The 14,269-nt window shown below is 42.4% G+C and overlaps 1 protein-coding gene across 1 annotated transcript; it reads right to left on the bottom strand.

The window, feature by feature from the left end:
• Positions 1-8,622: 8,622 nt before the first annotated feature.
• Positions 8,623-9,318, bottom strand: LOC130869757 (60S ribosomal protein L10-like). The gene has a single exon (XM_057762171.1). The coding sequence runs from the start codon at positions 9,281-9,283 to the stop codon at positions 8,639-8,641; it is 645 nt and encodes a 214-aa protein (XP_057618154.1). The 5' UTR covers positions 9,284-9,318; the 3' UTR covers positions 8,623-8,638.
• Between the last annotated feature and the right edge of the window lie 4,951 nt (positions 9,319-14,269).

The raw sequence follows: 14,269 nt of genomic DNA, 5'->3' as shown, positions 1-14,269 counted from the left end.
AGTCTGAAGCTAACCTGGGCTGCGTGAGAACCTGAATCATCCACAATAGTATACGACTGTAGAAGAACCAGAACTGCAAGCCTGCAGCCTTGGAGATGGAAGAAGGGTGCCGGGTACTAAGGAGCACGACTAGCTCTTCAGAAGGGGAGAAGCCAAACGAAGAATTCTGCCAGATGGTGCCAGAAAGAAACAGTATCTGAAACACCTTCATTGCAGCCTAGTAAGAGCCGTGTGGCCCTTCTGACTCACACACTGTAATAAAACACACTTATTTTGCTTTAGCTTACTAAATTCCTACGTAGAAACTTGTTTTAGCAAGATTCCAAAATTAATTTGGTAGGCGTAGGCATCCCTGGAAGTCTATTTTAAAACGCTGCTTCTGATTCTATTGTCTGCATTTCTAACGATCCCCAAAGTGATGTCAATGTGGCCAGACTGTGGACCACACTGCGAGCGGCAAGGCTGGTGTTTAACCCTCCCTTTCCTCAATATCACGGATGAAAGGATTAAGGAAAAAGGCATTTCTCAGACACTGTTCTGATGGGTATTGTTACTAGAGTGGTCTTTTGTTCATGGCCCTGTTCTTTTGTTGCTAAACACAGCACTACTACTTAATAATAGGGGAAAAAAAAGCAAGGAGCCCTCCTGGGAACAGCAGCAGGCAGAGGTGCCAGTGTTTGGAATATTTGGCTCCAGAGTGTCTGTGTGTTTATGGGGCTGGCTGAGGGGGCCTGGCTGACACTTGGCTGATACAAATTGTCTCATGACCAACACCTTGGGAGGAATAACTGCTGCTGGCTATGAGCAGCAAAACAAGCTCTCTTGTTTCTTTCCTAGGGTGAGCCTGTCCTTTGGAGGTGTCAGGAAGCCCAATCAAGGACGAATGGGCCGTTTGCTGTGACAATCGAACGGAACAATTTCCAGGGAGGGACTCACTGGGTCCTTCTGTTCTGTAAACTAAGAACAACTGGATACAAGCAGAGAGGGGATGTTCCCGGTGACCCGAAGGGTATGTTCCCTGTTTATCTTGGTGCCCGAGGGCACTATGTTCTTCAGTGACTGTATACTGTTAGCTGTGTTCCCTGAGATGGCACTGGCTTAAGGCTTGGAAGAAAATGAGCAGGTTGTGAAGGAAGACACAGAACCCACGCTAGCATCTAATAAAACCACAAGGTGGACTAGTCTCCATCCTCCATCCCTCAGCAACAAACAAACAAACAAACAAGCACAAACCCTGCAGGTGGAGATGGCTCATCAGCTAGGAACATCGCGTTCTTGGAGAGGACCCGGGTTTCCAGCTCCCCATATCAGCTGGCTCCCAAACACCCGTAACTCCAGTTCCAGGGGATATGACGCCCTCATCTGGTCTCTGGAGGCACCTGTGTGCACATGGACACGGACAAAATTAAAAGCAAAAAAAAAAAATAATAATGTAAGCCTTAAAATAAAAATTCTCAGGAAAACCAAAAAGGAAAGGTTTCGAAGAATGTGGCGGGGACTTGGGATGAAAAGTTATCGTGTAGATGTTTACGAGGAAGAACGAGGAAAGAGCATATGACCCAAGATAGGTGCAAACTTCATGCTCCACAGAATCACGAGGAAGATTCAGAGGCTCGGGAGCAAGGGTTTTCCAACTACTTAGCTGGTAAGAATCCCAACCAGGAGCCCGCCGAACCACACATTCCCTGGCTCCTATTCCTTGATTCTTTAAAAACTGTTTATTATGGAAAATTCCAAATAGTATCTTAGATTGAAGGCACACACAAACTCAGTAATCACAGTGCGGGGAATCACTGCTCACTCTGCACCGTCTGCGCTTTGCCTCTCTTCTTTCCTAGGGGAATGCATCAATGCAGATCTCAGTCACAGAACAGGTGTCTCAGGCGGAGCTAAGTGCTGACACCCCAGGACGGATGGTTCCTGACGTATTTGTGAACACTGAGGTCTAGGTGGCTCAGAGATATCCCTGGGCAAAGAGACTCAACAGACCACTTTGCTTTCATGGTGTCTTCCAACAGCTCGGGCTTTTACACGGAAGGATTTTCCAAGCAAAGACAGGTCTAGGAAATGGGAAGAACCAATTGATGGCAAGAAGAGTAACATGAGAAAGGAGCTACATGACAAAGCCACTTTCAGGGATGGTCAAGACTGTCACTGAAGCTCAGGACTTTGTTCCCAGCTTGGGGAGGAGGACAGTCAGCCCACAGATTCTCGTAGTGTAGAAACTAGCTGCCTGGCTGGAATCATTTCTGTCTCTTGGATAAGATGTAGAGTCGCTATTATCTCAGTTTCTACGTAGGTGGAAGAGACTTATCTTCTTAGCTTTTTTCTTTTCTTATTTGTTTAAGACAGGGGTCTGTTATACTGTTCTGCCTGGCCTTGACATTGCTGTTCCCCTTCTTGCTCTGCGGTCTGAGCTGGGCTTCCAGGCCTTTCCTACAGTGCTAGAAATATTTTCCCCTTGGGATGCAGGATCTTCAAATACCCCATTCCAGGGATGTGAGACAGACTCTTCAAATGCCTTAGGCCAGCCATACAGTATTACAGTGAGATGGAGTCTCGTCCCAGCGGCTGGTTCTTAGGACTCTTTGGTTCTACATAATTAGTTAGACAATGTAGGGGCAGCCCTGCTTGCTTGGAGTTTTGCTGGTAAATCACATATTCTTCTTTATCTTCTAGTTCACAGGCTGGGGCAGAAATATGGGGGGAGAAGAGTAGCTCTTGTTGACTCTGCTGGGCCTAACACTTACCCTGTGGTTAGCAACACTTGTAGTGCTTCCCCCAGGAAGAGAGGAGCAGAAATCCTCGGGAGGGCCTTTGTCAGGGTGTTCCTCTAAAAGAACGCCTCTTCTTCTTCTTCTTCTTCTTCTTCTTCTTCTTCTTCTTCTTCTTCTTCTTCTTCTTCTTCTTCTTCTTCTTCTTCTTCTTCTTCTTCTTCTCCTTCTTCTCCTTCTTCTCCTTCTTCTCCTTCTTCTCCTTCTTTTTCCAGTTTTGGCAAGGAGTTCAGCGTTGCTGTTGTAAAACTTGAAAGCCAAGTCAAGCATGGTGGGCCATGTGTGTATTTCCAGAGGTTGAGAGGGGCAGAGGCAGAGGCAGGCAGACTGATAGTTTGAGCTCAACCTGAACTACAAAGCGAGGCCTGGGCTCATAAAACCTACCAACCAATTAAGCCCCAAAAGCTCAAGCCAAGTCTGAACCTGTCTGGTATTCAGCTTCCTGAGTGCCTGCTCTAACGCACGCACAGCAGACCCATGACAGGTTAGGTCTTTGTGCTTGCTGCAGATGACCTTGCAAAAGGGTTGCAGGCAAACGATTGGACTTCCTCCAAAGGAAAGAGGGCATGCATAGCATTTAACAAAAACCATGGAAGACTGGGCTTGATCCTCAGCACCAAACAACAACTAATGTAAAGTGGAAGTCAGAAAAGAAAGGGAGAATTTTAGCCCCAGAGGGATATTTGGAAGCGTCACTGAGTTTTGATTTTTTTTAGATGTATTACTTATTTCATTTTCATAGTGGAGGTGGATGTGGGTTGTCCAAGTGCCATATCTTGCCTGTGGCAGTCAGAGGACAACTTTGCTGAGATTCCCTTTTCATTGAGAGTTCTAGGGATTGAATTCAGGTCATCAAGCGTGGTGGCAAGCCCCATTGCTGAGACACCTGGTCAGCCTGAAACATTTCTGATTTTCACAAAATGGGAAGAGTCAGAGCTCTAGATTTTCGGGAAAGGGAGTCCAGGGTTACTGCTGAGCACAGAGTGTGTGTGGGCTCTTCCCTAAACTAGAACTATCGATTAAAATACGTCAATAGTACTCAGTTGTACAGACTGCCGTGGAAGGTGGGGCTATGTCAGTCAGCACTTGCCCATCATTTTTATGATCCATTTGATCCCCAATTCTTCAAAAGAATTTGGATTATTTATTAGCAGTCAAATCCTGTTGTGCAATGCAGTTTGGTCTGGAACTCAGCACCCTCCTGCCTCAACCTTTGAGTGTTAAGAAAAAAGAATTCACAATTAATTAATGTTAAAGTCAGAGTATTACTATGTAGCCCAGGTTGGTTTGAAACTTGCTATCCTCTTGCCTCAGATTTCTGAGTGCTAGAAAAAAGAAATTCACTATTGTGCCTTTAATCTCAGTACTGTAAGCAGAGGCAGGCAGATTTCTATGAATCCAAGGCCAACCTGGTGTACATAGTGAGTTCTGAGACAGCCAGGACTATGTAGAGAACCATACATACATATTCCCTTTCTTTCTCTCTGACACACACACACACACACACACATGCATACACACAAGAATTTCACCATTACCTTTATTAAATTTTGGCTAGCAATTCTATACAATGTAATTTATTTGAAACTTAGTAGTGATTCTAAATGCTATAACATGATTGGCAAAGGACAGCAGTGTAAATCTAAACGATACAATGTGATTGGCAGAGGATGGTAGTGTAAGTCTAAATGATACAATACAATTGGCAGAGGACAGTGGTGTGAGTCTGGTCCAAACTTGAGCAGTAGTAACACTCCTATTATTATAGCTTCAGGGAGAAAGTAAGTATGGAAATGAAATCTTTAGTCATTTATTGTTACACTTGGAGATGTTAAAACCTTTACCTGTTTATGCTGTCTGCTCTTAGAGGTCTGTCAGAGGCCTGCACGTTTGGTGTCTCTCCCTAGATGAAGCCGCCAGCAGCTTTCTTCACAATTTCTGTTCTGAAATGTATCCTTCAAGCCTGCTCTCCGTGTTCTTTGCCTATAAACAGTCTAAAGAGTTAATAGAAACCTCTGCACAATGCCAGCCTCACACCCATAGACAGAGAAGCTGGTCTCTAGTATCTAATAAAAGGTAAAATGGAGGTTCCTATTATTTTAGCCACCTGGACCCCAGCATTTCTTACTACTTCTAAGTGAATGCCCACTGGAAGTTTCCGTGTCCCTCCTTTCTAATTTTTTTTTAAGTCTCCATTTCTGGTTTTAATTTTGAGGTCTGTATTCCTAGCATTCCTGAAGTGATGACTCATTTTCTGCATTGAAGATTGTCAGGCACACAGAGGTTGAAGCTACTTGCCTGCAATTCCAGCACCGAAGAAACTGAGGAAGGAGGATGGAGAGTCTGAGTCCAGCATAGGCCACACTGTAAGGCTGTTTAAAAACAAAACAACAACAACAAAAAAAAACCCTGGAACTCTGGTGGCACAATTGCCTCTCTTTCCGCATGTTGCTACCTCTCATTTGTAGCAAATTTTATCTCCAGACACTGTCTGTTTTACAGCCTGTCTCTCGTGTCTGCGTTGTCGGTGCCCTCCTCTGCTGAGGTGGCACGTCCATCTGGAGCGCCTAGGCTCTGGCTCCTCCCGTTGGCAGCCCACGCCAGAGCGCACTTGTGCAAATACTCTTTCTGTTTGCATTTTTTCTTTTTAGTTTCTTTCCTCTTAAATATCAGCCCTTAACATTTTTTTCATATATTTTTTTTGCTCTGCACATGAATATCATTATAGTCCTTCTGATATTGAGAACGTTAGCTCTCCCTCGAGACGCTTCTAATCCCGTTTTTTTTTTCCATCTCTAGTGTATACTATACATTTTGACAAGTGCTTGGTACTGAAATCTAACTTTGCTGGCTTAGAACATTCATAATAATTTGCAACTTGTCGTGTCTCGAATTTCTCTCTTATCGAGTTATCTTCCCTCTCAGACATTTGTAGATGAAGAGCATCAGCACTGCAGCTAGGAGGGGGAAGCTGCTGTGGGCTAGGGAGGAGGTCCCAGCAGCAGACTAAATTTGCTGGAGGTACTCACTGATTTATCTCTTGTTAAAGAGGAGAGATTTATATAAGGAAGTTAATATTTTGCAGGAGCACTCTTGGCTTTCTATTTTAGCATAGAGACAAAAAAGGGAACAGTAAAAAGAAAGGAACTAAGAACTCACAGTAAGAAGGGAGGAAGGATGGAGAGTGGGAAAAATGTATAGCTCCATGAAAATAAAAAAGAACTCATAGCCATTAAAATTTCTTTTACCATCAGTTATATATTTCTATGTGTGTTTGTCCCATGGCATGTCCCTCTGTGGAAATCAGAGGGCAACTTTCAAGGGTCATTTTTCTCCTTCTACCACTTGGGTCCTAGGGTTTGAACCCAAGCTGTGAGGCTTAGCAGAGGTACATGTCTTTACTTGCTGAGCCATCTCCACAGTCTTCGCACTGTGATTCTAATGCGTGACATTTGTCCAGTGTTGCAGTGAAAACTACCTGTAGGCACTCTCAGGCTTGGTTATTGTGTAACTTCTGCTGTCTGCCTAAGTTTTGACTTGGAATATTTGGAGGAAATGTTTCGTACTTAGACAATTCACTTGGTGTTTTTTTTTTCTTGAATTTCTAGACTTCCGTTCACTCTCTTTTCTCCATTTTTTTCCCCTTTTCAGCAGCACGAGCTAGCCTCAAGCTTACTGCCTCTATGCTCAGCCATCTGAAAGCCGAGATAATGGGTACAGGCTTGGTTTTTAGTTGGTAGAATTGTTTGGGGAAAAGATTAGGTGTGACCTTGTTGAAGGAGGTGTCACTGGGGCTCCCATGACAGGCCCAGTCTCTCTCTTTGGACCAGGATGTAAGCTCTCAGCTGCTTCTTCAGCACCACGCTGCCTGCGTGTTACTGCGGACTTGACCATGTTGGTCATGGACTCAGCCTTGGAAACTGTAAACAAGTTCCCAATGAAATTCTTTCTTTTGTAAGAGTTGCCTTGGTCCATGGTGTCTTGTCATAGCAACAGAACAGTGACTAAGACACTTAATAAAGTTTATTTCCTTCCTTCTTTCCTTCCTTCCTTCCTTCCTTCCTTCCTTCCTTCCTTCCTCCCTCCCTCCCTCCCTCCCTCCCTCCCTCCCTCCTTTCCTTCCTCTGTCCTGACTTCTTTCTTTGACAAGGAGTCTCACCATGTACTGAGAGTCTTCTTTCTTTGACAAGGAGTCTTACTGGGTACCTCCTGTCCTGCCACTTGCTATGAATGCCAGGTTGGGCTGGAACTCATCTAGGTCTGCTTGCTTCTGACTCCTGAGTGCTGAGATTAAAGGTTTTCTCTATCATATTCAGTATTTAACATGGTGTTTTATTCATTTATATAACTGTAAGTCCAAAGGTAGAATTTAGCCATCACTTAATCTTGGTTCTTGCCATGTATTTCTGCATTTTTGTCAGCTTTGGATCATTAGTGTGAGATTTATCTCAGGCAATCATGCCCCATCTGTCAATACAGAAGAATTGTGAGGTTGAGGCCAGACTTGGTGCTAACATAGTAAGACTTTGTCTAAAGCCGAAGAGGAAGAGGTGGTATGAGGAAAAGGAGAAGGAAGAAGAAGAAAAAGAAAAGGAGGAGAAGAAGAAATGGGGATATGGTATTGCTGGCAGCCAGGGGACTAAATTCTTCTAGTTCACAAAATGCTTCTAGTTTAACTCAGGTCAAGAGCCTTTACCCACTGAGCCATTAAATGGGTCCATTACTGAGTCTCAATGGTAATGAAGGCATTTTCCACCCAAGAATGATTTCTCTTTATGTATAAGTGAGCAGAGTCAGACTATTCACATCTGAGATAATCAAGGGAAGATGTATCTGGTCTCTCACAAGAACACTGTACAACTGCCAATCATTGGGGGTGAGTTAAAATTAACATTAGAATTCAGTTCCAATAGTCATTAAAATATTTCTGTGAATCAGACCATGGAATTAAATATAACTAACTGTAACCCAAGGAAGGTGTGACCTGAGTTTGAGTTCTCAGCCCCACAGAAAAAGTCATTCATGGCTGCCCGTGCTTCTAACACTAGCATCAGTGAGTGGGGGAACAGGGACAAATGGATCCTGGTGTTGATTGGCCACCAAACCTAACCAGAACAGGCTTCCAGTTCACCGAGAGACCCTGCCTCAAGGCAAGAAGGGAGAGAGGGAAAAAGATACTTGATGTCTTGCTCTACCTCCAAACGGGCACACGTGGATATACACACTTGCACAATCACATATATGTGCTATACCCATGCCACACACATGCACACACACACACACACACACACACACACACAGAGAGAGAGAGAGAGAGAGAGAGAGAGAGAGAGAGAGAGAGAGAGGACAATATGAAGTAGATATATTAAAATCTATACATATCTTTTCTTCCTCCACCCCGTCGTGGTCAAAGTCCTATTTTGCTAAGGATTTCTTTCTTACTGGTTCGCTCCAGAGTTATGTTTACAGACCCTGTCTAGTGTGAGAATGATTTTTGAGAGTGCTTAAAAAAATATTTTTGTAAACCATTCTGAACAAGAACTGTATTAAGCCTCTTTTGATTAAGGTGGACTAAGCAGCAGGAAGCATAGAGAGGATGCTGCAGGGCCCAGTGCATTATCAGATAACATAGGAGCCCAGGGACCTTGTGCCTGGGCTCTGGGATTAGAATATTCAGCCCGGAGAAGAAGGTACAAACAGCTGCATGGGCACCTGCAGCAGACAGAGGGAAGAAACGAGCAATCGGCAAAGGCTTTATAAACCTGCGGAAATTTTTTTTTTTTTTTTTTTTTTTTTGCAGACTGGATGTGAGATTTATTACTGAACATGATTTGGTAGGGTACAGGAGAGCACCGTGAAAACCCTCAGGAGTGTAGGGCTCGCCACTTGTCCAGGGGACCACGATTAGGAATATATTTGACCCCACAGCCATCAGGAATGAGTCGCTTCACAGCAACCATATCTTCAAATTCATCTGCATTAAACTTAGTAAAGCCCCATTTCTTTGAGATGTGGATCTTCTGGCGGCCAGGGAATTTGAACTTGGCTCTACGAAGAGCCTCAATCACATGTTCCTTATTTTGCAGCTTAGTGCGGATGGACATGATGACCTGGCCAATGTGAACCCTGGCCACTGTGCCCTGGGGCTTCCCAAAGGCACCACGCATGCCTGTCTGAAGCCTGTCAGCCCCAGCACAGGACAACATCTTGTTGATTCGGATGACATGAAAGGGGTGAAGCCTCACTCGAATATGAAAGCCATCCTTGCCACAACTCTTTACCATGTATTTGTTGGCACAAATACGGGCAGCCTCCAGAGCTTCGGAAGAGAGTTGTTCGTATTCATCTGACACCATGTGGCCACAAAGCGGGAATTCATCAACTTTTGCCTTCTTCCGTCCCAAGTCAAAGATGCGGATTTTAGCATCAGGGACACCTCGGCAGAAGCGAGACTTTGGGTACGGCTTGTTCTTACAATACCGGTAACACCGGGCGGGGCGGCGACCCATGATGACAATAGGACCATCGGTAGCAGACAACTCACTCACCGCGCCGGAGGAAAAGCAAACCTGCGGAAATTTACAGTGCTGTCCTTTCATTTCTTTCAGGTAATAATAGTGATCATTTCAATTTCTTTTGAACGTAAAACATATTTCATATGTGAGGTTCTAATTACTTCTACTCATATATAATTAAAAATGTGATAGTGCTTGCTTAGCATGCTTGAATCCCTGGGTTTGTCCCCAGCACTGCCAAAATGAATAAATAAGACAAATGAAATAGATACTAGGAATGAGGATCAAGTTCATTATCCCATTTTAACCATAACTTACGCAGCACATAAAACAGGACTCCGTGTTTGATCTGGTCTTGGTGAGAAAGAGACAGGCTTGGTGGAGAATCAGCTGTAGGTGTCAATGCTGTTAAATTTTATGCTAACAAACCAGCTGTAAGTCAACAATTTTATGAAATATCATTAAAATTTATTAACAAACCTGATATTTCTGATGGTTAGTATCACTACCTCTTCAAACTCATGTCTCTAATTTTAAGTATCTACCACGTATAACATTGTTTTATTAGCAACAGCAGCATTTAAGCAAGCTAAACCTACCCAAACTAGCATGTATGTGACTTTATCCACTCTCCAGGCAAGCAGGCAAGTTGAAAGTACTAATGAAATGTTACAAGGGAGCTTACTATATCATATCGGGTACATGTGGCCAAGCAGAAAGTAGCTATGTCATTTTGATGGTCATACATTAGACATGTTTGCATTCAGCTTGTAATAGTGATTTCCAACTTGGAATAATAAGTTATAAACAACCAGCATATAATTGTACACAGGAATTAGTTATAGTTAAGGGCAGGCGACAGATAGTTTTGAGTGAAGGCAATCAAAATGTATTTTATACATAACAGAGACAAAGTAATTAATATTTAACCTAACTACCAACCAGCCTCTTAAGCATAAATGCCTCCCAGATGAACAGGGTGCCCGTGGGACTCAAGAGAGATGGGGGATTCCTGCTGATGGCAGGGTGAGAGAGAGGATTGAGGTTCTGAACATCTGAATATCTGGCTGCACTAGTAGTAAGCAGGGAATCTGGAGTTGAAGGCAGCCATTGAAGCTGAGGGTCAGTCTGGAGAGGCTGGACATAGAAAGAGAAATTGGACATGAGGAGAGGAAGTGAAGAGGTGCAAACCCAACAACCAAGCAGTGGTCCCGGCAATTTCCTGGAGACTCGATGACTAGGGGTTTAAAGACTGTGACCTCCCCTTAATTGCCAAGGAAGCTAATTGTTAAGGTTCTTTGGCCCATCATTGTAAACCGGAGGTTGCATGATGAACATGTTTTGTTTTGGTCTGCATAATACTTACCCACAGAGTGATTTAAAAGATGTTTGTATTAATGGTCAAGATTTGCATAGAGATAATTTGGTTCATATATCATGAGTTGTACGTTTTCTGGAAACACCAAGAATCTAGCATTGTCGAGTATGCTCCCATGTGAATACCCACAGCCTTGTGCTGTTTTACACATGCTCTCACATTCATTTCCCTGCCTTCCAGTTTTCAGCAGGACCTACTCTGCCTCCCCGGTAGATGAGAGACATGTAGTAGGAGGCTGCTTCTTTGTTTCCTGGCCACCCAGACTTCCGAAATACCACATAGAAGCTGTATTAATTAAATCACTGCTTGGCTTATTAGCTCTAACTTTTTATTGGCTACCTTTTACATATTAATTTAACCCATTTCTTTTAATCTGTGTATTGCCATGTGGCTGTGGCTTACAGGGTAAAGTTTCAGCATGTCTGTCTCTGGTGGTGGCTACATGGCTTCTCCCTGACTCTGCCTTCTTCCTCTCAGCATTCAGTTTAGTTCCCCCTCCCAGCCTCCCCACCTAGCTAAGTTCTGCCTTACTACAGGTCCAAAGTAGTTTCTTTATTAATTGATGGTAATCACAGCATACAGAGGGAAATCCCACATTACCTCCCCTTTTCTGTTTAAATAAAAAGGAAGGATAGAAATGGGTTAAATTAAAAAGTAAGAGTTAGCAAATAAGAAGCTAGAGCTAATGCACCACTCAGTGATTTAATTAATACAGTTTCTGTGTGGTTATTTTGGTTCTGGGTGGCTGGGATGAATAAGTGGCCTCCTACTGCAAAGACTGTTGTCTTTGTATGATCAGATTCATTTTGTCGTTTTCTTATAGCAGAATTAAAATAAAGCTAAGAGATGGCTCAGCCATTAAAAGCCAGGCTCACAACCAAAATAAAACTAAGACGTTTCACAAACTCACTTTGTGATATTTTATTTTCAGGTTCCCCTTTTGTCCCTCTCCCCTCCCATCCTTTCCCCTCTTCTTCCCACCTCTTTTCTCTCTCCTCTCCCCCTACCAACCGATTCCTCCTCCTTTTTTGAGATACGTCTTGATATGTACCTCAAACTGGCCTTGAATAAACAACTCTTCTCCCTCAGCATCCTGAGTGCTGTGATTATAGGGTGGAGACATACACTACCATACCCTGTTTTGTTTCCCAATTAAAAAAAACATTTTATTAAAAATTCAGACATATAGTCATCAAAAGCTAAAATGGACATAAAGTTGACACTGTAGTTTGGGGAGTCCTCCCTTCCCTATTTTATATCTTAATGGTTTTATTCCAGTCTTAGTTCATCAAAGCTCTATTCATTTCCGCCCAATAGATAATTTTAAAGCAAATCTCTGACATCCTGTCAATTTATCTGTAAATACGTGAGCATGTAACAACAAAGGACAACATTCTCTTATAAAATGGGTCATGAAAAAATTTGGCAGGCTCCTTTAATCTCTGTAGTTTTTATAAATTATCACAGTATTGTAGAATTCCTGATGTGACTGGTAGTGGTATGTCTTTATTAGCATAACTCCTTGTAATACTGCTCTATGCCAATTCTAAGTCATCAACACATTGTCCTATTGTAGGTGTAAAAGAGAAATGACCTGAGTTGCTCTATAGTTAGAGAAGACAATCCAGAAAGTTGTAAGAACATTATTAAAGTACAGAGAACAACTGTCTATAGAATGCTCAGCCACAAACAGGACTTCTTATCACCTGTACTCTCTTCAGAGCTCAGGTAACAACTCTGAGGAAGAGGGATCAGAAAGATGATAAGAATTAGAATTTGGGAAGCCTGGGACAAAGCCTAGTCTTTTGGACATGCAGGACCAATGAACTCAGGAACGCACAGTAGTTATGGTTTGCCTTCATAGGACCCGTACACGTTCAAGTTACTATTATAACATGAAGGAGGGGCTCATGAGCCACCACCCCTTCCTGAGGAGCTATTGATAAATGATGACTGTTAAGAGAGGAAGAGTCTGATTTCTCTAGTGGGTGACTGAACCCTCATGAGTTTATAAACAGCGCAAATTGGACTCACTGGAGGAGAGAGAGAAAGAGAGAGAGAGAGAGAGAGAGAGAGAGAGAGAGAGAGAGGAGAAAAGGAAGGAAGAAAGAGGATGTGAAGTTGAGGGGGTAAGGTGTATGAAAAGGGATTAGGGGAATACTTTGATAAGTGAATATGATCCAAATACATTGTTTGCTTGTCTGAAATTCTCAAAGAATTAATAAAAATGCTAACTAAAATTTATTAAGAATGTCAGTCAGGTCACCTATTCATAAGAAGAATACCATCTTTTCCTTTTGACTTAAAAATAGGGTCTCAGTATGTATGTAGCCTAGGATGGCATTGAGTTCAGTTCTCCTGAAGAACTGAAATCACAGGTGTTAGTCATTGTTCCAGGCTAGGGAAGTTTCCTTAGTCATCAAGGTGAATCAAACAACAGAATTTTTTAGTATACTTTGTGTGAGAATAAACACCTACCCAAATGAATTGGTGTTTTTTTTTTTTTCTCAAGAAAATATATTACCCCAAAGAAGGATATGTTTACAGACATTGTACTAGCTAGAAAGGTTGAGGCTTTGTAGCACCAATCAGTTAATTTTTACTAGTCTGGCCAGTCAGTGGTAAAGATACTATGGATAAGTAGGAGATCTCACCTCATGATGCTTCTTTCTTTAAAATCTACCTTAGTTCATTTGTATTGCTGTAACCAAATACTGGAGACTAGGTAATTTTTAAAGCAAATTTCTTCTTACTGGTCTGAAGGCTACAAAGTTCAAAATCAAACCACTGGTATATGATGAGAATCTTCTTTTAGAGAATATTTAAAATGACATTTCTTTTTTATTTTTTGATATATATGAGTGACGGCATACTACAACAACCTGTGACTGTCAGAGGACAACTTGTGGGAGTCAACTCTGTCTTTCAACCATGTGAGTCCTGGGGATCAAGCTCTTGTCAGCAGGTTTAGCAGAATGTACATTTATCCATTGAACCATCTCACCGGCATGTGGGCACTTTCTTGTTGCATCTCACATGGTGTAAGAAGGTTAAGGGTGGGCACAGACTGTCTAGTTTTATCCAATCCTTTATTTAAAGATTAATACCTGTTTGAAGGCAGAACCTCCATAACTTATTTAACCATATATGCCTCTCCTGGACATTCCAGATTTGATCTTAAGCTCCATTTCCCATCTCTGTCTCTGTTTCTCTCTCTTTGTGTTTCTGAGGGTCCAGGTCAATCAAGTACTCTACCACTAAAATAAGCTGTAGCCCTAACATATGACTATTAGGATGCAAGTAATATTTTAATGATAACAGAGTTATATCTGAAGTAGCTGGCATCTGGAGCAACTGCAAATGTAGCAAACTACAGTAAACTCATGTCCACAGCTAAGATTGGGGATGATAGTCCTCACATAAAGCCAGAACCCAGTTTCCAAATTTAGTCAAATAGTTCCATAGAACTCAAGAGTGTTAGAAAATATAATTTTTTCCATGTGCCCAAGAAAGCAAAGGAATTACCAGATGGTTCTTCTGACATGAAACAGAAACCATAATTTTTTCTTTTAACAACATACTTGGATTTAGAGAAGGAGAGA

The sequence above is a fragment of the Chionomys nivalis genome, chromosome 2 (assembly GCF_950005125.1).
Source record: "Chionomys nivalis chromosome 2, mChiNiv1.1, whole genome shotgun sequence".
Classification (NCBI taxonomy): Eukaryota; Metazoa; Chordata; class Mammalia; order Rodentia; family Cricetidae; genus Chionomys; species Chionomys nivalis.
Note: the sequence above shows the minus strand (reverse complement) of the source record. Positions and strands in the feature narration are given on the sequence as shown.

Excerpts from the sequence above, each read along its gene's own strand:
- LOC130869757 (XM_057762171.1), bottom strand. The coding sequence starts at position 9,283 with ATGGGTCGCCGCCCCGCCCGGTGTTACCGGTATTGTAAGAACAAGCCG.